Raw genomic sequence first — 24,481 nt, forward strand, 5'->3', positions numbered from 1 at the left:
CACAATTGTTCAGCAAATCAACTGAGCATTTATGGAACATGGGAGAAAGATCTGTCTGCAGCCAAGATTATCCAACAAATTTCATGGAACTTTGGGTGGGTGATGAAATAGCATGACTTAGTCTCTCTCCAGTGGTTTTCTATCACCCTGTTGAGCCAATCAAAATTTTTGCATTTCACTGAGCTAAGATGGAGTTATAGGAATTATAAATGAAACTAGGAATCTACCCTCACATTTTTGATCCTTTCTGTTATTTTTGCATCTGCTGTCTCTATCTATGGAATTTTAAATGAAAATCATCATAAATATCAAAGACACTTTGGGAGTTCACAACACATATGTGCTGACATGGACCCTATCTGCATAACAATGTGTCAGTTTGATGGCAAGGTTTGGACACTTTGAAGAAGAGCATTTCAGTTCTTGACACACACACACATTTACAAACAATATCAGAGTGATGATGTGATGGATAAATTGAAATGGTAGTCTATCATGAAAATGACAGGTAACCAAAAGAGGACATGGGCTATGGCAAGAAGCTAGTAGTTCATGAAAAAAGAAAGGGAACAATGTCTCTAGAGAGAATGATGGTGAAAAGAAGATGGACAGAGTTGTAAGAAGTTAAACAAAGGGATTAGAGAAGCAAGGAATGTGATACCTCATGTAAGACAAGAACTGGATGTTGTAAAAGTGGAATGAGAAAGGAATGGTTAAGATATTTTGGAAATGAGTATATACGTGAGGGACAAAAAAAATGTTTTAGTATTATTGCTCTCATTATGTTTACCTTAACCATAGCTTTGATGTCATTTCTTTTTCTGTTCACTCTAACATATAAGCCAAATTTCTTCGGTCTCTTGTTGAGCTTTTACACCAATCCCTTCACCAAAAGTGGTTCTGTACACCATCTATCTCATGTCTACAGTTGCTGGTTCCATCTCTAGTTATTTGCCCACACCCCCTGTAGTATTTCGCACTCCTGCATGCTGTCAATACCCCCTCTCCTCTCCCTTTTTACCCTCTACACGCAATTCTAATTTACCAATAACATATGAGTGGAATACTTTGATGAATTATTCAGATAAGAAAAATATATGTCTATTGGCTATAGGTGAATTCAACTTTTCCAAAATTAGAAAATCCCAACAAGTGCTTGATGCACTTTTTAGAAAATAACATACATTTTCAATTTTAACTTCTTTCAACAGCCAATGAATAAGTGATTTACAATTATGTACATTTTTGTATAAGGAAGGGCAAATGAAGTTAGGATTTATTTTTACAATGACAAGATAATTAAGACAGAGCATAAGCTTATGGTAATGAGTGCATATGAAGATTGGCCATGTCCAAGTCAAAGGACAATTATATCATTCACCAAAACTGATTTATGACAAAGCAAGATGGGGATTTGAACTCTCTTTATTATCAATGTGGATCTTGTGCCTTTTGCCACTCCTGTAGAAGTCATTCTTAAATTTATAGCTATCTTTGATGGGTTCACTGTCAATGGGACACTAAAGCTTTCCAACTTGTACTGTGCTATTATCACTGAATGGTAAATTTAAATATATAACATGAGTCTTAACTGTCTTCATATTATATAATTAAAGGAAGAGAATATTATCTTAGAAATACTGTATCTCATATACAAGTAGATACTACTTATATAAGCATAATATGTTTTATTACAAGCACAGATATACCTTTCAGCAAAAAGAAACAGAAAAAAGATAGGCCAGTAAGATGTCACGATCAGTAATTAAAACAAAAACTAATTAAAAATACTTCTGTTACTAATAGGAGAAATACTATCTTCTTTTTTAAATATCAATGGCATTCCCTCCTCCTAATCCATAAAACAGAATTTTAATTCTGTTTTTTTTTTTTTTTTTTGTACTGTTGTTAGTTATTCTTTAGCCAAGGATTCCCTTTGTTGTTTCTGTCAGATCTCACTCCTCATGCTAAGCATTCAATACAGAACCAGCCCTTCTACTGTGTGTTTCATTAGAAGCAATGTGTGCATTTGTTACACACCATATAGGGCATTTTTCTGTTGTATTTATTTTCTTCAGGTACTTTTTTTTCTATGACACAAAAACAAAAAATAAATCAACAGTTGTGAACAAATATTTGATTTGCACTGAGTATTTTGAACCTAAAACTGCTAGTGGAAGCTAAAGATTTAACTTCATTTTACAAAATCTATTGTCATCTATGTGACGGTTCTATTACACTATTGCTATATTATGGGAGTTCATTCTTCCCCCTCTAGTCTATATTTTTTCGCTCTCTACTCTCTCTCTCACTCACTCATTCACTCTCTCTCTCTCTCTCTCTCTCTCACACACACACACATACACACATTTTGTTTATATATTGGACACATACACACATATTTTTAAATACCAGCATACAACATGATTGTAGAAATATTAAACTTTTTGCCGGTCTTCATTTGTTGCCACTGCCTACAACTTTATCATATTGCAGTCTACATTGTTCTTCTGCTTGTGGCATTAGAAATCTTTTCCGGTTCACATTATCTTTGTTATGATATCGATACACGTGCATCCGCAAACAGCTCTTATTTTTTACTACCCGACCACACTCTTTACATGTAAATGGCCCTTGCTGAGTATGTGCATCACGCATGTGGATTGTAAGATTCCACCTGTATGTAAATAGTCTTCCACACAAGGGGCATCTGATCTGTCTCATAACACCATTATACCACAGAAGATCTGGAAAAAAAAGAAGATCTGAATGTAATTATCTACTGTGACCTGTAATGATCTTTAATTGCTAAACAAGACAGAAAATCTTGGTATTGGTATTGGCAATAAATCATCCATGATGAGGATATGGTGATTTAACCATGAACCTTGATAATCTGAATATACTAGCAGAACAAAGGCACTGTGCACCACACAAAATTTGTCATTATAAAACTGATCCAATTCTTTCACAGTTACAAGAGCTTATCCATAAAAATATCAGTCTCCATCTTTATGATTTCTGTATGTGTGGAATACACAGAAGAAATATATACTACTACTTATTTTGCAGTCAAAAAAAAATTGCTATGCAACATGCTCATAACCCAGCATTTCATGCATCATTCATTCTCAGTAAATTTTTTGACATTTGATTAAGCTAACTACTCCATCCTAAGATATTTGCTTATAACACACACACTATTAAATCAACAAATGAGTAAAAATCATGCCACATATAATGTGCTCAAATGCTACTTGTTCATTTAGCAACAACAGGAAACAATGTTTACACATGAATAATGTAATATCACATATTATCAGTTATTCTGCTGCACAATACACCCACAAACAGAAAGTTGGCAACAAGGCAAGAACAATAAAACAAAACTGTACCAAGAAAGAAAATCACCTTTTAATTCATGTATTGTTATGGTGTGTGTGTGTGTGTGTGTGTGTGTGTGTGTATTCTAATGTATTTAATGCAGAATTGCTCACAAAAACAAATACAATGTTTCCAAATCTAACAATGTTTGTTTACAAAATTAGGACATTTCCTTTATTGTAATTTAGTATTCAGAAGGTGGTCAGCCCACACTCCTCTTCTGCCAATATCTCAGATTCTTAAAAACTTTGCTTCTTCAATGATAATCTTTTGCAGTTCATAATACATTAAAACCACAGAACATATATATCTGAGACTAAACTGGTCAGCTGCAGGATGATATTTCTTGTTTTCCAGTTGCTAAAGTTAAGAGATTTCTACTACATGTTTCCTTGGCTTTTTTATTTTCCTTAGTTCCACTATATTCAGTAAAACTATGTCTCATGTACACTAATAAAGCATTATTGTCTGTAACATAAGAATATTTAACAGCATTTTTCATCTGAGCAAAGCAGATACAGAAAACATCCATACAAAAACTTACTAGTACAAAGAAAAACAGAATTTTGATACATACGCAGATGGGGTAAAGTAATTTTAAGACACAGAATTTTTTGTAATTGCATATCAGACTCTCGTCTCTCCCCTCCATATAATAATAATAATAATAATAATAATAATGAGGTCATTAGGATATGAAAGGATATTGAAAGGGAGCACTACATCATTATCCTTATCCCCTGTGGCCACATGGGAATTTGAGCCGCACTCCTGAATGCAAGTTCAGTGTGCTAACAACTTTGCAACCTTACTTTCTCTTATAATCAAGTATGTCTACAGAAATTCTCTGTTAGAAAAAATGATAAGCCTACTATCTTAACAATCTAATTAATCTTTTCTTCTCATCCCGTACAGTAAGTCTCCCCTGACCCGTGATTCTGGGTGACTTTCTTGAAGTCTACGCCTTTCCCTAGACCTCTCCAGTCCTTTTCCTTCACCCCTCTTGCTTCATCTTCAACCCTTCTGCCTGAAGAAGGATCTACTGGCTCCGAAAGCTTGCCGATTACAACTGTCTTCTATGTCTGTGTTCTACCACCATTTGGTGAGTAGATTTTTTATCTATCCAGTTAAATAATTGATCTTAAGTGTTTTCTATCGTGAAGGCATTGAGTATGTTGATTATTTCTTCTGAAGAAACTTGAAAAAGATATATATGACAAGTCAAATCTTTAATTTTCATATGACACTGGGTCTTGTGACATCATTTAAACTAATTTATTCAGAAATAAACTGTAATGAAGGCAGTCACAGATTTCTATGGATTTTCATAAACACAGTTTGTAACTACACTACTTTCCATTTTTTTCCTTTTGTTAAGAACATATTGTCGGTGTATTGAACTTGTCTTTATCCATTTCTAAGAAATATATGATGCCAATAATTTAATGTAATTGTAAATAACAGCACATTGCATCTATTTGAATGTTTGAACAGTACTATTACAAGAGTAACACTTCACAACAGTTGTGCTGTTTAACAAAATTTCACACTATTTCACAGAAATTTGTCAGATTTATCAGCTCAGCCTCATTAAAAAACATTTTCCTGATTTGATATAAATTATGTTGTGGATTTCTTTGCTGGCCATGATTCTATCATTACATTTGCATCATAATATGAAATTTCCATTCTGGTACAAATCACACTCACAAATTTACAAATACTTGTACTAATGTTAGATTTATAATATTAAAATAATAAATGTATTTTCTCCGCTTTCACCTCTCTGGTTTCCTGTCATCTCAAGAACCACTGGCAGTTGAAGCACAAGGCAGTGTACCATAGTAACAAAGATCATATCTGCAGTTTCTTAACAGAACAAAACTTTTAAATATTATGCAACCACTTATACACTCAATAGTTGGTAATCACTCAGAATTTGTTCAAAATATTCTTAATACTCATACAAGTGTACCTATGGTTGAATCATTACATCTCTTTCTCCACATCTTTCACACATGCATTTTCTAGGGCACTCACTTATAAATCTGAAGTTTTTTGTAACTATGGTTTAGGAAGATATTACACTATATTGAAGGGGGAATACTTGTTCAAAGTTAAGTAGATTGTTAAGTAACTGAAGTTACCAATTCCACAGACAGAAAAATTCTGTTCTACATTTAGAAATTTGTGAGTAACTGGTCAGCATTCTGTTACTCAATTTTCAAAAGTGTGCATCCCCTGTTGCGAATATCTGGTAGACAGAAAGCACCTATACACATCCATTGTTTATCCTGCATTACATTGTTACATTCTTGTGTTTTGTTTGGAATGATTTAATATTTGAGAATGGTTTATTAAAATGTCATCATATACCGTTTAAAAGGAAAAGCATATCTCTTTCAATGAAAATCATAATTATAACACAACAATGTTTGCCTTGGCTTTTCAATACACATTCATTACTTTCCAAACTCAATGTTGATTTACAATAAAATATTACAACTCAAAAGTAAAATAATAAAAAGCCAATAAAAGCAGAAGAGCTTTTAGTGATGATATAAAGGTTGTTACCTCAAAGTTACAAAACTGAAGTACCAACAGCAGCACAAAATCTGACTAAGGTGATATATTAGAATGAGAAAATACTCTTCATTGGGAGAAACTGGCTTCAAAATCTGAACCAGTTGATTTAATTTAGATTCTGACTGTACTTACAATAATGTCAAGTAGAGCCTGCAATGGGTTTTTCCAAAAATGGTTACCACTAGGCCATTAAACTACTGTTAATTATCCACTTTCAATAACATAAGTGTTTCATTATTTGAAATCACGAAGAAACTAAAAGAGAGAAACTTATGATAAAAGAAAGATTGGGTTTTTGAACAAATCTTCAATTCTTTGAAAACAATATGAGAAAATGGAAAACCAAAGGATGGCCATCATAATATGTTTGATGTATAGTGATTTACTTATCAGTAAATAACAACTTCCTCTCTTTACTACACTGTATCATTGGAAATTGGAAAGGTGCTTTGACATGATCTTACCTGACTATATGGTGACTAAGTAAACTATTGAACATTTCACCTCAATAGGTTTGACAAGACTCACTAGTGCATGTCCTTTGATCACAGAAGAGAACCCGACTTTTAAACACATACATCCTAGTGACATTTTCAACAAAACATAATTCCTGGACTCACAAAGAAAGATATTGTGATGGAGAAAATAAGAGAAGTGCAGTGTACTGAATTTGGAGAATCACCAAGATAATATAAAGTCTTTAAAAAATGAAACTAGTTTTAAGAATGAAGAGTAAGATGAAGACAAAGCAAATGAGAAAATGACAGGCAAGTAAGAAATAAAACTGCAGAAAAAGAGGTTTAAACTCTGTTGCACACTGAAAATAATCCACCTCTGTGGTTAGTTTTGATTTACTAGGATCATTACCAGTAAAAGACTTCTAAATGGGGTGGATATAGATTTGATTTGTAACATACAACCTATGACACCAGTAGAAATGATAGAAAGAGAAGAAATTAGAGAACTAGAATGAAGAGGTGATGGGATTGACTGTGACTGAAGCACATATGTTGAAAATGCTCAAATTCCTGATAGTCTATGCAGTGCAAGAAGGGTAGAGCAAATTGCAGTAAGATTTGATACACAGGTAAAAACTCATGGAGAAATACAAATACACATTGTACATGGTAACAGTTTGTATTATTTTACTTTTTCTGGAAGTATACTTTATTTTACAATAATGAAGAGTGAATTAAGAATAAAAATACATATTTCTTCTGTAAGAAAACAGTGACCATGCTTACACCACACTTTCTTGAGTCATTCACTGTTTTGTATCTTCTTTGTTGTTTTCTCTCTTGCTCTAATACATTATGCAACCAACAAACCATCTGCTACTGTTTCTTTTTCCATCCTATCTTTGTTCACTTCCATGACTTTGAAGTTTACTTTCTTCAATATGTTCGGCCACTTTGTGCAGAAACATACACAATAAATTAACCAAAGTATTCCCTATATAGTCAATTTCATTTTTGGTTGGAGTATTGAAAACACTGTCTGAAACAGTTATTAATTATGACACATTACTGTGTGATCAATCTGTTGAAACCCATTTATTTTGCAATCAGTTTTTGACTGGCATAAATATGCAGTCAACTGCCATGACAGTATCAATGAATGTATACTATTCTGCAAACGTAAGAAGTAAAGCTGTGAGGACGGGTCATGAGTTTTTCTTTGAGTAGTTCAGTTTGTAGAGCACTCGCCTGCAAAAGGCAAAGGTCCTAATTTCAAGTCTTGGTCTGGCACACACTTTTAATCCACCAGGAACTTTCATATCAGTGCACACTCCACCGCAGAGTGAAAAATTCTGTGTACTGCTTAGGGTTCCATGTCGCGTTGCTGTTGTTCCAAAAAGGAATTATCACTAAGCCATTTTATATGCTCTTTCAGAAATTTTTGCAATTGATAATAACTTTTGAGTTCAATATATCGCAAAAAATTTCTTCTTTGCTAAAGAAACAACATTAACAAATCTGCCATTGTCTATAGCTCCTCGCACTCCTATACTGATAAAACAAATGAGGTGGCTTATGAAACTGCATGTCATGACTCTCTTCTATTCAGTTTTATTAACACTAAAACACAAGTCCCATCTTGTCAGCAGAGGGGAAGTCATGTTATGCAATACTTGCAACATACAAGTTTAATGGTACAGAACTAAGGCGCAGCTCAGAAAATGCTGCAAGTCACATTAATTGGTAGTGCCTATGGTGTCAATGTTGAGATTATTATAAACACAGCACTAGTTCAAAATGCAAAAGACAGGAAAGCAAGTCAGCAGTGTTCTTGCTGCAGAAACTGTCTCAACATTCACTTCAAGCTACGGAGAGGAGTCACAAATAACCTAAATCTGGATATCTGATTGCATCTGAATCCTGCTCCTTCCCATACTCAGTCCAATATCCCAACCACTGTATTACATTCCTTAGCACAAAATTCCAAGTATGGAAAGAAGTGTGAAATTTTGACACAAGAGAATGTGTTACAATACATGGGTAAAATTAAAATAAAACATTGCAATACAAAGGCAAAGGAAACGCTTCAAACATCATTAAACAAATAGCAGCATTAACTGAAAATACAAAAAATAAAATATAAAAGAAAGAAAAAAGATAATGATGGGACATAAGAAGAAACAGCATGTTTCAGATAGCAACACAAAGAAGGGATGTTATGTTGTTTTTGCCTATCGTTAATAATCTTGGGCACGTGACTTATTTTCAGCAGATCTAAAAAGCTCATTTTATTTTTCTCTTGTTTCGCTCTTTTTCTACATAATTTTTGTAAGTTTGACACACTGTTTGGTTTTCCATTCTCTTATACTTAATGAACAGCTAGCACGCATATCTTAACCAGACCCCTGCCTATTTTCAGCTCATCATTTACTTTTTGATTCCATACCAGTAGTTTTTACTCTTCTTGCTGTGTGTAAGCTTTTTTGCATTGAAGGTGAATGCACTAGAGGCTTCAACTCATTTAACTTCATCAGCAGATATTAGATCAAATTTGTGTTATAAACTTTTGTTTTTTTATTAAATAATTTAACATTTCTAAAATTTTAAAATTACATTTAGTTCTTTTATTATTCTTCAAACAAAATAGCAGATCTCTGGTGAATAAGTGGGTTTTGAAATCTTAATTTGAAAACTGGTAGGGGATTGATTTTCTTAACTTAATTATGCCTAGATTTGCCCTATGTCGTATCGTTCTATAGGGTGTGGCACAGGAACTTCCTTATTTGAAACGCGCAACACACAGCAGCTGTTACTCATTGTTGCGTGGGTTTCAGTGCAATTAAAAGTGCGAGACTTAATGTCTTTTTTAAGATTAGTTCAGTAGCAATCATGTAGTGGGCAAGAGAGGAGCGCATATGTGCATTGCGGCCTACTTTTCAAATAGATGTTTGGTCATCAGAACTCAGCGTGCATTCAGGAAACAGTTCAACATCACACCTGCAGGTCGTGTGCCTGATGGAAAATCAATCGATATGTGGGTAGACACCATCATGGATACTGGAAGTGTGCAGAAAAAGGAAACCAGGACTTTCAAGAACGACCAGAATGCCTGACAACATCGATTTTGAATTCCCCCAAGCTATCTGCACAGAAACATGCAGCTGCCCTTGCAATTTCTGAATGCACAGTGAGACAAATTCTCCATGAAGAGTTGACGTTTCACCCATATAAGCTATCAGTAGTGCAGACACTTCATCCACATGATTTTTTTTTTTCACGAAAAAATGCGTGTGAAGCCTTGATCAATGAACTGTCTCATGACGCCTTACTGTTCTTCAGCAACAAGGCACATTTTCATTTGTCTCGCTGTGTGAATAAACAACATATGATGCAGTATTTGAGTGGCCCGAACACCCAAGAACTTCATGAGCAGCCCCTGCATATAGAACATGTGAATATTTAGTGTGGTCTATCTAAAGTTGGCATTATTTGCCCATGGTTTTTGAAGAGAATGATAAGGCAGTGACGGTCAATTCTGAGCATTATGTTCAGATGATTGAACAGTTTTTTTTCTTCTCGAACTTGAAGAAATGGATGTGGGTGATGTCTGGTTCCAATAAGATGGCACCACAGCTCACACGTCATGAACATCGATGATCATGTTGTGTGAACAGTTCCCCAATCATCTCATCTCTTTGAGGGGCAATATCCCGTGGCCAGCACGCTCGCCAGATTTAGTGCCATGTGACTTTTTCTTATGGGGCTATCTCAAATCCTTGGTGTATACCAATTGTCCGCAGACCCTAGCTGAGCTACGGAACAATATTCGTGTTGCTATTGCCGAGATCAACAGAGATTCGACTCTCCAAATGCATCAAGCAGAATGGAGGCCATCTTCAAGATATTCATTTTCAAATCTTAATGGAACAAAACTTTAGATGCTACTCTTTGTGAAAAATAAATTAAATTGATGTTTCTAATACTTCCTGATTAATGATTTTTTTTTCAATAAGGAAGTTCCCACACCATGCCCTGTATTTGAATGATTAAGAGGCTCAAATTTTCTGAGAAGTGAGCAAGTTCACTAAGACCCGACGGTGAAGAATGTCACCTATCTTCATATTAATCCTTGAGGAAGTGTCACAGGATTACAAAATAAAGTTGTAATGCAGTAGCCTTTATGTAAAAAGAAAAAAAAACAATGTAATTCAAAAAAGAATCACAGTTTAATTAATTTCATTTCACATCAAAGGAAATAATACAATGATCAAGAGAATATAAATATAAAAAAGTCAGAATGCAACAGATTTTACGGTAAGATACTATGAATGATCTGATTACTATGGCAACTAAAAAATAAGTACATATTTGGGGTTACCACAGTGTTAAAAATTTCCTGCAATTTTGTGATGATAATTTTGTATCTACTAAATACAAACAGTTCCACACATCATACTCATCTACATACTCCAACTATATCAATGTGAAACTGAAGATTACAAAAAAATGCTTCCTATAGCTGCCTCCAGACAAAGGGAAGTTGGCAAAAGCACTTGATTAAATGATATGTTGTTCTCAAAATTTTGGCTAGGCAGTATTTTACAGTTTCTTCTACATAAACATCCTGTTACAGAAAAGGTGCCAAGGTCATTATATCAATTCATTTGAAGTAGTTTCATTCTTTTTACAACTTGATGACTCAGTTAAATCCTTATTGTGCTGTCTGTATAGATGAGTTCGTAAACTACTCTTGTTCTTCATTTTCTTGCCACAGTGAGGACATATATGAGGTCCTTGGTGACTGTGTACATCACGTATATGGATTGTCAAGTTTCCTCTGTAGCCAAATTGACGATGACAGTAAGGACACGAAATGTTGTTATTATCAAAACCCCCGTATTTCCATTTTACACCTGCAGAAATGCATAAGAAGCATACAGTAAAACAAATTAAGAAACAGTTACAGCAATAACACTATTTACAAATGTAAATGACAATTACTTTAACAAACTTGTACAGAGAAAGGTGAGAGACAGGATAAAAAAATATTGATCACATCAAGACACAAAGTCACTGCAGCTCTCATAAAAAATAATAAGAGTTACTATGTTAATTGTTAAATTCAGAATTTCATATTAATTGTAATACAAACTAATATTGTAAAAAGAGATTTTCCTTTCTTAAATACACAAATGACACTAAACAATAAAAGTGGTTCTAAACAATGATATTTAAAATCCATTAATAGCTAGCAAATTTTGCAACTGAAGGTTTATTTGATGCCTTCACACCTACAGCAGAAAATTAGACCCTAGTCTGAAAAGGAAATATATAAAAGAAATAGATGGAAATATGAAATTCCAGATATCACTGTTATACCATTAATATTAAACACCTAACAAGGTGGAATCAGGATGGATGAGAAGCAAAGAAAATACATAGCAATGGACGAACAAAAGTTATTTCCAGGATGAATCAATGTGGCAACACCAAATATACAAAGTACTTCTGGAAGAAAAAAATGTACATGGTGGCTGGATTACACGGGGGTGAAATTCCACCATTGTTTAGTGTTGCCCGTTCACCTAGAGCACCTAAGTATGCAAAGTTTCCCTTTTTGTATATCAGTGCAGTCTAACTGAACATAGGTAACAGGTATGTATAAAAGGGAGTGCATTACCTGCCCTTACGTATTATACATAACAATACTAGAGAGGGGGGGGGGGGGAGGGAGAGGGATGGGGAGGGAGAGGGAGACAGAGAGAGAGAGAGAGAGAGAGAGAGAGAGGTGTATATGATCACGCAAATTGATTGCCAAGAGGTTTGTTGAAGTATTTTTGAGACACTATTTATGGAATGGATAGGAGGTGTTGCTAAATTTTTAAATTACTTTTATGTGAGTGTTTGATGATTTGATAAACAGGGAAAATATAGAAAGTGCAACCAGATGTAAGTCTGCAGTGGTGAAGATGACCATTTATCCAATAGAAGTTTAGCTGCTATGAGTAGATTCAAAAAGTATATATTTATGATAATTTTTTAAATATCTTTATTAATTTGTTGAACATTTCATTTATTGCCAGGCAACAGATTCTGCTGAACTTTTTTACCTCTTGAATAATATACAATATATTGCAATTTTAATTAGACAGATAATAATATAATTATTCATAATTTCATCAGTAAACAGTATTGACATCAATGTTGCAATGTATGCTGCACCCAACAAATAAACATGCCCAGACTTCAGATGCACTGAAATGTTGTTGCTGCTCAGCCAAAATCTGGCTCTCTACATTACTGCACTAGAGGAATGTTTGTTCGCTGGACTAAATTAAAAAAGAATTTCTTTTTGCCAATAAAGTAATGGCAAAATGCATTAAGGTTCTGAGCACCCTTTTTAATATGAGTTGTGAAAAGAAATGGACAATAAATACAAGTAACAATATTTTAATTTATTATCACCTTCATTGTCTTGGATCTTGAAAAACATTGCAAACAGAACACATGGCTATACATAATCTTTTAAAATATGCCAACTCCTCCTGAAACTGCCAGTATACAGCATCTAATGGCTTTAATAGCTTGCATAGGTAAACACCCACCTCAGTAATTAGTTTACATAAATTAATGATAAACTGTACTGCTCCCGACAAAACTGAATGAACCCACATAATTTGCAATGCCAAATAAATACAATAACCCATTTTTAATGTCTACAGATATTGAGCATAACCAATAGTATTGCAGAGCTGGTGGCATCACCAGTCACCATTCATAGTACAGTTGTCAGCCAGATCTGTATTCACAAATCATAAAAACAATGACTTAGAAGAACAATCTACAGTGACTGCAAATTATACCAAAAAGCAACTGATGTACCATGCTGATAAATGTGATGTGTCTCTGATAGGACAACAAGCAATTAATAGTATCCACAGGTACAGATGAGCCCAGATGTACATATATCTGCAGATACCAGTAGTAGTAGTAGTAGTAGTAGTAATCATATTTGAGGATAATAGTCTGCATTGATGCATATATCCACTTGTGAATCCTTCATTGTTAAGTGTTAGATGAATGTCAATACTATAAAAGGTTAGTAAAGTAAATGTGTCCATGAAGCAGCACCACATCCTGGTTGTAAGGTTAGTTGAAAACTGCAAGTGTTCTTGGAAAGTTTGCAAGGTACACATTTTGCTAAAGGCTGATTTCATTTTTACATTCCAGCTTCTACTGTTTTACCTCCATCATATCAATTTTGTGATGCAGGGGTCCTTAATTTATGGCAATCTGTAGAGCATTTTTCCAAAGACATATCAGGCCATTTGAGACGTGTGAACTTTCCACTATTCTTGGTCAATGCAAAAGTGTGCAGCAGAGTTAATGTTATTGAAAAAGAGTAAATAAAATTGAGAATATGGACACTTTTATGCACACTAATGCAAGGTAACTATATATCAGTATTACTGTAAAATTGTGGCCTTACACCAAACACAGATATATGAATTTGAATTTGTTAAAATATAATTGTGAGGTAGAATAAAACAGTATAACTAGGTAGTATAACATGTTAAAGTTGGGTGACAATAATTCAGCCTAAGTACAAGCTTCTCATACATATTAAAAATTATGAAAACTAGAAATATCCATTGGTGCAGATGAGGGACTAGTGGATGTGGATGGGAGACCCATCCGCACAGACTTCTACCCATGGGGTATGGGAGTAAAAGACTCACCAGGAAGCCTATGTTGTGACTGTAGCACAAAAAGCAATCTTAATAGATGAAGTAATTCATTGGCGACAGAAAACTGGTAATTTCTTATAGTCAGTCAAATTACAGCACATGGAGTTTTGAGCTGCTATTCAGATTCAGATCTGGTGTAGATCCTTTGAAGCCATGGAATTTAAATTTTTGATAAAACATTATGCAGCCTGATGGTGGTTTCACAGCTGTATGGAATCATGTTCTCAAGAGCATGGACTGGTTTTTCTGTACTTCCACACATTACAGCTGAAGAAATATGCTATGAAAGATTGCTCACAACAATTCATTGAGTGATGTGGTACAGCTGTAACACACTGTGCTCACATTTGGAAGAACAGTGATTCAAATTTCTATACAGCCATCCATATTTAGGTTTTATGTAGTTGCCCTTATTCTTTTTCGGCAAATACTGGGATGGTTTCTCTGACAAGGACAGGGCTGAACTTATTCTGCATCCTTCACCAATCCACACTTGTGCTTAATGTCTAGTGAGCTCATTGTTGATGAAATGTCAAACTGTAATCTTCTTTCCTTCCTTCAGAATGATTCTCCATGCACTAATGTAGCTCATGTTATACCAAAATAATTGTGTTTACTGGTAGAACACTTCATAGTGAAAATTATATGGGTTTATAGTCTCAGCAGCATTTTAAACAGTGGGCTAAAAATATGTTCACATTATACAAACCTAACAGAACATCTATGGGTCAGGGTAGGAATATCCGTTCATTTCTTCTTGGATATGCCAATGAACTGTGTGTAGCTGATGAAACAATAAGGTGCATTACTCCTCAAAGACTTCCATTCATTAATTGGGTCTGTATCATATTGAATTAGTGCACTTGATTGAGTTAAAGCAGATTCCATGTAATAATAATATCACCACAATAAATCTAATATTAATCAGATGATTCTTGTGTAGAAAGTTCATTACAGTTCATAACAATGAAACTGAATGTCTGTTACCACAATGACTTTCCACAGCACAGTGAATATATCAAACATGAAATGCTACAGGACAAAATGTCAGGTGTGTAACTAGTAAGGTTCAGTCCTTCATGGCAGAAGTCACAATTTGTTACTGTCAAACTCCACCTCCTCCTCAATCCAATTCTAGATTGCTGTCACTCCCTTTTGTAACATACCTCATATGCCTATGAGAATGATGATAATTTATATGTATCAGTGTTAAGTACATTGGTTTAGCATAATTTCTAAGATATTTTGTGCTATGCAGCTGATTTAAAAGCAATAAGCAATAACAACAACAAATTCTCATAACTTTATCAAAATCTGTATTTATGCAATGTAAAATCAAAGTGTGCAATGTAAAATCATCACTATCAGTACTGCACTTAGCATAATGACTACGAACGCAAGTCTGCAGCCTAACCATTCATCATAGCAGAGGTGTAGAGGAGTCAACAGGAGAGAATATTATTTCTTTGTTATTTACTCCCAAGCTGTGAGTCTGATATTTTCTTTTACTTTTCCTTTTACTGGGGAGTGAAGGAGTTCTGTCTTTCCCTATCACATTCCTTGGATTGGCTGCTTCTATCGGTTTTCATGCCACTTTATTCTACAAAATTTTGTTTACAAATGGAATTGACACATAATATAAATTCTTTTGTTAAAATGTTTTTATTTCTTTATTTATTGGGTGGTTATCAGTTCACTTTCCCTATTATCGCCAGTCTCCTCAAGTCACTACCTCAGTTACTTCACGTCTATCAAATTTTGACTCTGTACAATTATTTATTATTATTATGCGGTCACTATATCATGGCAGTTTTGAGTGGGGAGTGTTTTGAACAGTGGTTGCGTAAGATATTAGTAGAGATTTAGGCTAAACTACCACTGCCACCCACTGCAAACAACTGCACAGTAGCCACTAACGAATAATTTGTATACTCCAGTTTACGTTGTCTTGTGGAGTGCTTGTTTTCTTTTCTCATTTTCAGACAAGTGAAAAGACTAATAGCATAAAGCGATTCAAATGCATCTCTCACCACAACAAATTAATTAGCAAATCCTATGATCTTTACGTTAGTTCTGCTTCTGTGGAAGCACAGAACACAGACAAGGGATGCCAGCCCTTCAAGAGGGAGGCAGGGCTTATTCTCCCACACTGCTCCTCACCCCTCAGGCAGTCCCAGTTCTCATTTGTTTATGGTCACTCCTGACTGCCATGATATACTGTCAACATAAGACTTCCCTCTTATTGTAAACACACTGAGCAGGAAAAGTATATGTGACCTCAAATCTTTTACCTTAAGTCAGCATTTTTCATCGTATTTTTGTCACAGTTAGTTCACCAAAGGAATAGCATCAACTACTGTTCTATAACTGTTACTACACATCGTAATATTCTTTGTCTGTTAACAAATGTATACATCTGCAATTAGTAAAAAAAATTCGATTGAAAATTTTGTTATTTTGTGTATATTTGCTATTTTTAGATACACTTTAACTGCAGTTCTCCTACCACATGCCCATACATAACATGCCCCTCTACAACAAAATGCTTCTGCCATAGCCCTCACACTGGTTTGCACACTATAGACGCAGATTTGAATGTAGTGGGTGCAATACAAATAATGGAAGAGGAAAATAACCATTAACACAGCAAAGGTGTAGAGATGTTGACGAGCACATAAACAGGATTGTAAATGTTGCTGAACTTTCCAACAATGTCCATCTTCACAGCTAACTGACTATCTCATACCTTGCCTCTCACTACTACCTGTCCATATTTCTTATCTCCGCCCCTTTCTTGCCCTCCCCACTTCGTTGTCTTCTCTTCACTCCAACTGACACTATTGCTCACCCCAGCAGGGCTGCAGCAATGGGACAATGCGTCCAGCTGGGACAACATAGCTTCGTGTGTGTATGAATGTGTGTTTATGTTGGTAATTTAACACTGAAGAAGGACATTGCCCAAATTTTTATCAGTGTTTTCAATCTTGCTTTATGTGCTCATCACCAAGTAAATGGTGAGTTACATTTATTCCTTCAATTAGTTGATTTACAGACCCTACCAACATTATTTTCTCTAACATATCAAACTCAAATAAATCATTTCAGGGCTCAGTGCTGGAAATAGGTACTGAATAAAACATGAGATTATCAAGAGTGGAAAGTAACCATGAAAGAAAAAATAAATATGGGATAGTGATAAAAGAATTTGCAAGGAAGAAGAATACATCTGTCCTCAAGACATTTTTCCAAAATAAACCAAATAGACTTCAAAAGATGCAAACATGCAAAAATGAAATAACCTATATTTTATAAAACAATGAACATATTTCACAGTAATTGCCAATCCTAAACAACTTTCAAATTGCAAATGATCATAAACTTATAAGATGCAGAATAAAAAGTAGGAACAAAAGTTGAAAGAAACACACTCTTCAAACAGTGTCAGAAATGTAGATTATGAATATTTATTATGAACAGTGAAATACACTATATGAAATTAAACATCAAATTCTACATCTTATAGAATGAACATGTACATGAATAGACAAAAATGCCAATTATTTAATATAAGCACTACCACAAAAACAGATGTACCAAGAAAGAAAAAGATAAAAAAATCTCAAATAGAATAAGGCAACTATGAAAGAGAATGTAAGAGTTTTAAGTAAATCACAATAAGAACATGAGAGAATATACTGAATTTATGAAAATCATTTAAAAATGATTTCAATAGTGTGTGAAAAGATACAACAAATATTTGGTAAAAGAAACAAGTGAGTGCAATAAAAATATAAAGAAATGGAAACAGGAACAGAACTGATAAAGAAGTGAAGTAAAGAGGATCCATGTATGAAAAATTATTCTTAACAGTCCTAGGTGAATTTTTCAGATAGCTTAAACTGGCACAAATGAGAAGCAATGCACATTAATGCAACATACCTGAGCCACATTTGTTTTGCTAAAGTTATTATACTTACTGCTTCTAGCACAACTGACTTTCACAACAAATGGAAGTACTGAGTGGCACAAGTTTGAAATTAAGACAAAAATCATTTATAATAAGATATCAACTGTCTTTCTATGGACATATTAAAAGTATGGAATCAGAGAGACTCGCCAACAAGATTCTTCTCTTCCAGGAGAACAGGAAGACACAAGTTCCATGGGTGAAATAAGTGCACTGGGATCTAGAAAAATGTGGGATCATGGCAAAAGAAATTGTGACAGGCAAATCTTTAGGAAAAAGGTTGCGGAGGTGAAGGATTTCTTCGAGGACAAAACTAGGAAGAACAGAGTATTCTCGGCAGAAGAACGTGCATGTGTGAGCCAACGGATGAAGGAGTACTGGTGAAAGAGGAAGGAAGAGAATTTTAGAAAGTGAGGGAAGTTGTGTAGACGTACTCAGGGAATTAAAGGTTTTAAGTTCTATATTTTATTTCCTTTCAAAATGCATAAAGTACATATCACGCATAAACGATCTTAGGCCTAATTTTTCAGGTATACAAGTTTTGATTTTTTAACATTAGTTTAACTGCATTAAGTTACTATGTTAAGAGTATACACTTATATTGGTGTTCTACATAACTTTAGTGACTCTTGTGATCTGCAGATAATAGAATATTACTGTTACTGCCTAGATAAATTTTGTAAAAATATTGTAAACAACCATGAGCGAGAAGTGTTTGAGCTGCCGTAGGAAAGTCAGTTCTGGGGTTCTGTGCAGCTGTAGTGAGAGATGGTTACACTGGGGTGAATGTAGTGGCATGGGAATCGGGGAAGTAAATGGGTCTCTTCCATGGTATTGCAGATAATGTTCAAGGGATAGGAAAATAGTGGAACAGGAAGGGAAGATTAGAGCCCTTCTGGCTGAACTGCATAGTGCTAGGGGGGAACTGTTGAGGTTAATGGGGGAGAAGGGTGAAGACAGGTGGGAAGTGGTAGCAAGGAACAGGGGCCACAGAAAGAGAACAATATCTGACAGTTTCATCATTGGCACAAACAACAGATTTGCCTTGCTACCTTAGTCAACTAAGGAAGAGGCTCAAGTAGATGTAAGTGTAGTCAGCACTCAACAGACTTCTACTAGGAAACGAACTGTTGCAAAAAAGTAGAAAGTAGGAGGAATGTTCTGTTGTTAGGTAGTAGCCATGGAAGAGGTGTGGGCCAGATCTTCCAGGAAACATTAGGTGACAGGTACCAGGTCACAAGTATTTTCAAGCCCAGTGCATGTCTTAGCCAAGTGATAGAGTATGTAGGATCATTGTGCAAGGGTTTTACAAAGTAGGATCATGTTGTGGTAGTGGGTGGAGCAGGAAACTGCATTGATAGGGATCAGGGCTACAATATTGAGCGTGACCTGGTAAAAAAAGCATCTGCAATGAATGATACAAATGTTGGCTTAGTTCCTGCTTTCTTGCGGTATGATCGGCCCCAACTGAACAGCTCTGTCAGGAGGGACAATATGGAGCTAGATCAGCTGCTTCGGGCAGCTACTTAGTCAGGCATAGGTTTGGTTCCTGTTGATGGTATTAGTACGGAGGTGGGACTTCACAAGACATGGCCTGCATCTCAATAGGAAAGAAAAGGGTAAACTGGCTATGATGATAGCAAAATCTTTAAGGGGGGGGGGGGGGCACTGAAACTCATGGGAGTACTTTTTGTAAGCTAAGATCAGTGTCCAATCATCCTACATTGATTGAAATTAAGCTTAATGAGACAGGCGGGTACTAGAGATGTGAAAATATCACATGATTCTCACTACAGTACAGTGAAAAATAATGTTAGTATGTCACAAGAGTCACATAAAAACACAGTGAAAAATAATGTTAATATATTGCATCAGAATATTAAAGGGTTAAAAAACAAAGTAGATGAGCTTTTTGTTTGTTTAGAAGATTTAGAAACTGACAAGGTAACCTCCCCATCGCACCCCCCTCAGATTTAGTTATAAGTTGGCACAGTGGATAGGCCTTGAAAAACTGAACACAGATCAATTGAGAAAACAGGAAGAAGTTGTGTGGAACTGTGAAAAAATAAGCAAAATATACAAACTGAGTAGTCCATGGACCACATAGGCAACCCACCTCTCCTACTGAAATTAGCAAAATAATAAATTCACTCAAAAGCAAAAGCCCACATGGAATTTATGGCATTTCCAACAGAGAACTAAAAACTTGTTCCCAATAAATAAGTAGGATTCTCAGCCACATATGTAATAGCTCCCTGAAACAGGGCATTTTTCCAGATAGACTGAAATATGCCATTGTTAAAACATTGCATAAAAAAGGGATAGATCTGATGCTAACAACTACCACCCAAACTCACTTCTGACAGCTTTATCCAAAATTCTTTAAAAAGTAATGTATTCAAGAGTAGCATCATGTATTTGAAAAAATGAAGTACTAACAAAACGTCAATTTGGCTTTCAGAAAGGCTTTCCAACAGAAAATGCTATATCTGCTTCCACTGATCAAATATTAAATGCTTTGAATATCTAAACATCACCCATTGGGATATTTTGTGATCTCTCAAATGATTATGACTGAGTGAATCATGAATTTCTCCTAGATAAGCTTAAGTATTGTGGTATGAGTGGGACAGTGCACAAAACAGGAAGAATGCAGAAGGTTGAAATTAACAGTACAGATAGCATGCAAAAACCAGCAGAGTTCTCTAACTGCGGAGGTATCAAGTATGGTGTCCCACTGGGTTCCCAGGGTTCAGTCTTGGGTCCCTTATATATCAACAATTTGCCACTCTATATTCATGACGATGCAAAGCTAGTTCTTTTTGCTGATGATACAAGTACAGTAATCACACCCAACCAGCAAGAATCAGCTGAGGAAATTGCAAATAAAAAAAAAAATGCCTCTCTGAAAATTATTAAGAGGTTCTCTGCAAATGGACTCTCACTAAATTATGAGAAAACACAGTTTATACAATTCTGTACAGTAAACAGCATAACACCATTGATAAACATAGACTATGAACAGAAGTCTGCTGTTAAGGCAGAATACTCAAAATTTCTGGGTGTGTGCACTGATGAGAAATTGAATTGGAAGAAAATTACTGAAGACACAGCTTGCACAAATTAATAAATTCAATAAAATTTCAACTTTATTTTTATCTCCTGTCATCTATTTATCCCTTCTTTACTGATCCTCCAAATATATTCATTTAGGTGAAGTTTATAGTGATACATCAATGCAATGAAATATTCTCACATTATCAGTTGTGTCAATCCGTGAGGTGTCCGTGGATTTTCAGGATGCACATTCTCTCCTTCCACTCTGTGACAAAGTCACTCTGAAAATGTGAGGTGAGAACATTTCTCCCAAAACATTGTGGACACCCTACAGATTGACATGGTAAGGAATTCACAAAGCTTTTATTGCATTTTTATTTAATTCATGGGAAGGTACTTAAGGTATTTTTAGTATACAGCTGAAGATGTTTGACATGCAGTGTGGAACAAAAGCAACCTTTGGCTAAAACATTTTGAACATGTAATGCCAATGACTAAGCTGTTGTATGCGACAGTCACAGAAAGTTCTGAACATTAAAAACTGTTTTATAGGAGAATGCTCACACAGACCGAAGAACACAGTGACTTGATTTATGATTCATTCTGAACTGCCTTCACATATTCACAGAATAGAAGAGGTACAAGTAATAAATGGAGTGCAGCAAAGCAGGAAAGGAAGAGTATGAGGAAAGTGAGTTTAAAGGAAAGAAATGGGATATGATTTATACTAGGCTTATCTGCAAGATATTTTATTGAAGGGCTGCAGTCTTTCCATTTCCATTATTTTATATGTTGTAACAAGTTACAAACATATAAACATTTTGTGATGAAAGGTATTCAATTTATAATTATAACAAATAAAATGTAGCCACAATAAGCAAACTCATACCAAGTCTGATAGGTGATGTAACCTGCAAACAAAAATGTGCAGGAATGCAAATATGCATATTGTTTGACTACTGCAGTTTCAGAAAAATGATGACTACCATAATTATTAAAATCAATTGGTCTGCAAAGCAAATGCCTCCTTTTCTAAATTAGTGTCCTTGAAGTATGAAATACACTACAGAAAAAAATCACAACACAAAAAAGTAATTAATATATAGTAATGAAATTTTGGGAATATATTTGTCTAGCTACCATATTGAAATGATTAACATTGGAAGATTGGAGATTAATGTAAGTGTAAGATAAACCATTGCAAATGTGAAATTTTGGTATATTAATAACTGCAGTAACCACCAGAATATTGAATGCAAGCATGCAAACATACATGCATTGTGTTGTATAGGTGCTGGATGTTAGTTTGTGGCATGGAGTTCCATGTCTGTTGCAATTGGTCGGTCAATAGAGGAGCAGTTAATGCTGTTTGTCAATAAAGCTGGAATTGTCATCCGATGATGTCCTATGTGTGTTCCACTGGAGATAAAAAAAAAACACACACACACACACACACACACACACACACACACAAATGCAGCTCACACACAAATGACCACAATCTCGGGCTACTGAAGCCAGACAGTGGCTTCAGCGGCCAGAGACTGTTGCCGTGTGTGTGTGATTTGCGTTTGCGTGATTGTGTGTGTGTGTGTGTGTGGTGCCTATTTTCGAAGAAGGCCTTATTGGCTGAAAGCTCATTTTCTGACAGCCTTTTTGTTGTGCCTAGTTGTGTTTAGTGGTGAAGTTGGACCATAACCTCAACTATGTAACTGAGGATGATAGATAGGTGAGAATGCTATTTACACTAACTTGACAACTTCATCGGTCATAGAATAATAGGACAAGCCTTGAGTGACTCGTTCTGTTGAATGTGTAAATGTAAACTTGCAGGTTTTGCTCATAAGAATGAGATGATCACAAACAGGTGTCACTGATGCATTACCCATCATAGTTACACCACACATGGTGTGTCCTACATATGAATGTTTCCTGCACAGCTGATCAAACAGGCTTCAGTCACCTGTCAGCTTGTTGCCAAGGTGTTCAATACTTGCAGCCACAAATTGGAATAGGCCAAGAACTAGCTACAGACATCTGGAACAAGTCTACATGTTTACCCCATTATCGTACTGCTCGTAAGACTCATTGACAGTCAAATGCCAATTTTCACTCTCACAACAGTGGTTAGATAATAAAGGATTATGTTTTATGATGTTAGGCGATTTCACTTAAAGAAGAATCAATTGCTAAGACACATACTGAGACATCAGCAAATCATCAACTTAACAACAGAAACAAGAGTGGAAGGTAAAAATTATATGAGGGGACCAAAACTTGACTACAGTGCACAGGTGTAAATGGATATACATTGCAGTAATTACACACACAGACTAAACTAGCATGGAGAACTGCATCAAACCAGTCTTTGGATTGAAGACCACAACATACATTCTACAGGACATGTCCAGAATGAGCCAAAGTAGTTTCAGATAGGATAATTTCAAGGTATTCGTTGTTTAAATATGTTATGAATTTCAGCTATTTCATGAATTAAATGGCCAAGTCAACCTTATTTTGACGACTCTTTCGGTTTATGAACAGTAGCATAACAAAATTATAAAAAATGCTATATTTCTTTCTCTTACTATCTTCTGTAACTTAGAATATATCTGTTACACACAAATCTAGAGAGACAAAATTTGGATCATGCTACAAGATGTCTAATTAGAGAGAGAGGTGGATGGGGGGGGGGGGGGGGGGGAGGGGGGGGGGAGAACTGAACACCAAAGAAATACATAAATAAATAAATGACATATTTAGAATAGTGTTCTTTTGATTTCATCAAATAATTTTAATAATGTACCTCATTTGCCAAAGGAACTGTCAATCATATTTCAACTTATGGCTTTTCTGAGTCACTGCCACGAATTCCTCTCCTGAGCCAAAATCTTTATCTCAGAGTACCAACTGCAACCTATGTCCTCAATTACTTGCTGGATGTATTCCAATCTCTGTCTTCCTCTACAGTTTTTGTCCTCCACGGCTCCCTCTAGTACCATGGAATCATTCCCCGGCGTCTTAACAGATGTCCTGTCATCCAGTCTCTTCGCCTTTTCAGTGCTTTCCACATGTTCCTTTCCTCTCTGATTATGTGCAGAACCTCTTCATTCCTTACCTTATCAGTCCACCTAATTTTCAACATTCTTCTGTAGCACGACATCTCAAATTTTTCAATTATCTTCTGTTTCGGATTTCCTATAGGCCAAGTTTCACTACCATAAAATGCTGTGCTCCACACGTACATTTTCAGAAATTTCTTCCTCAAATTAAGGTCTATG

The 24,481-nt window shown here is 35.3% G+C and overlaps 1 protein-coding gene across 2 annotated transcripts in view; it reads right to left on the reverse strand.

Annotated features, from left to right (window-relative positions):
- Positions 1-10,733: 10,733 nt before the first annotated feature.
- Positions 10,734-24,481, reverse strand: part of LOC126259293 (broad-complex core protein isoforms 1/2/3/4/5-like) — a 344,638-nt gene continuing 330,890 nt past the window's right edge. For both annotated transcript variants that reach the window (XM_049955966.1, XM_049955958.1), the window contains one exon: positions 10,734-11,341. In XM_049955966.1, coding sequence (XP_049811923.1) covers positions 11,079-11,341 — 263 coding nt within the window. In that variant the 3' untranslated portion in view covers positions 10,734-11,078. The remainder of the gene's footprint in view (positions 11,342-24,481) is intronic.

This window comes from Schistocerca nitens, chromosome 1, assembly GCF_023898315.1.
Source record: "Schistocerca nitens isolate TAMUIC-IGC-003100 chromosome 1, iqSchNite1.1, whole genome shotgun sequence".
Taxonomy (NCBI): Eukaryota; Metazoa; Arthropoda; class Insecta; order Orthoptera; family Acrididae; genus Schistocerca; species Schistocerca nitens.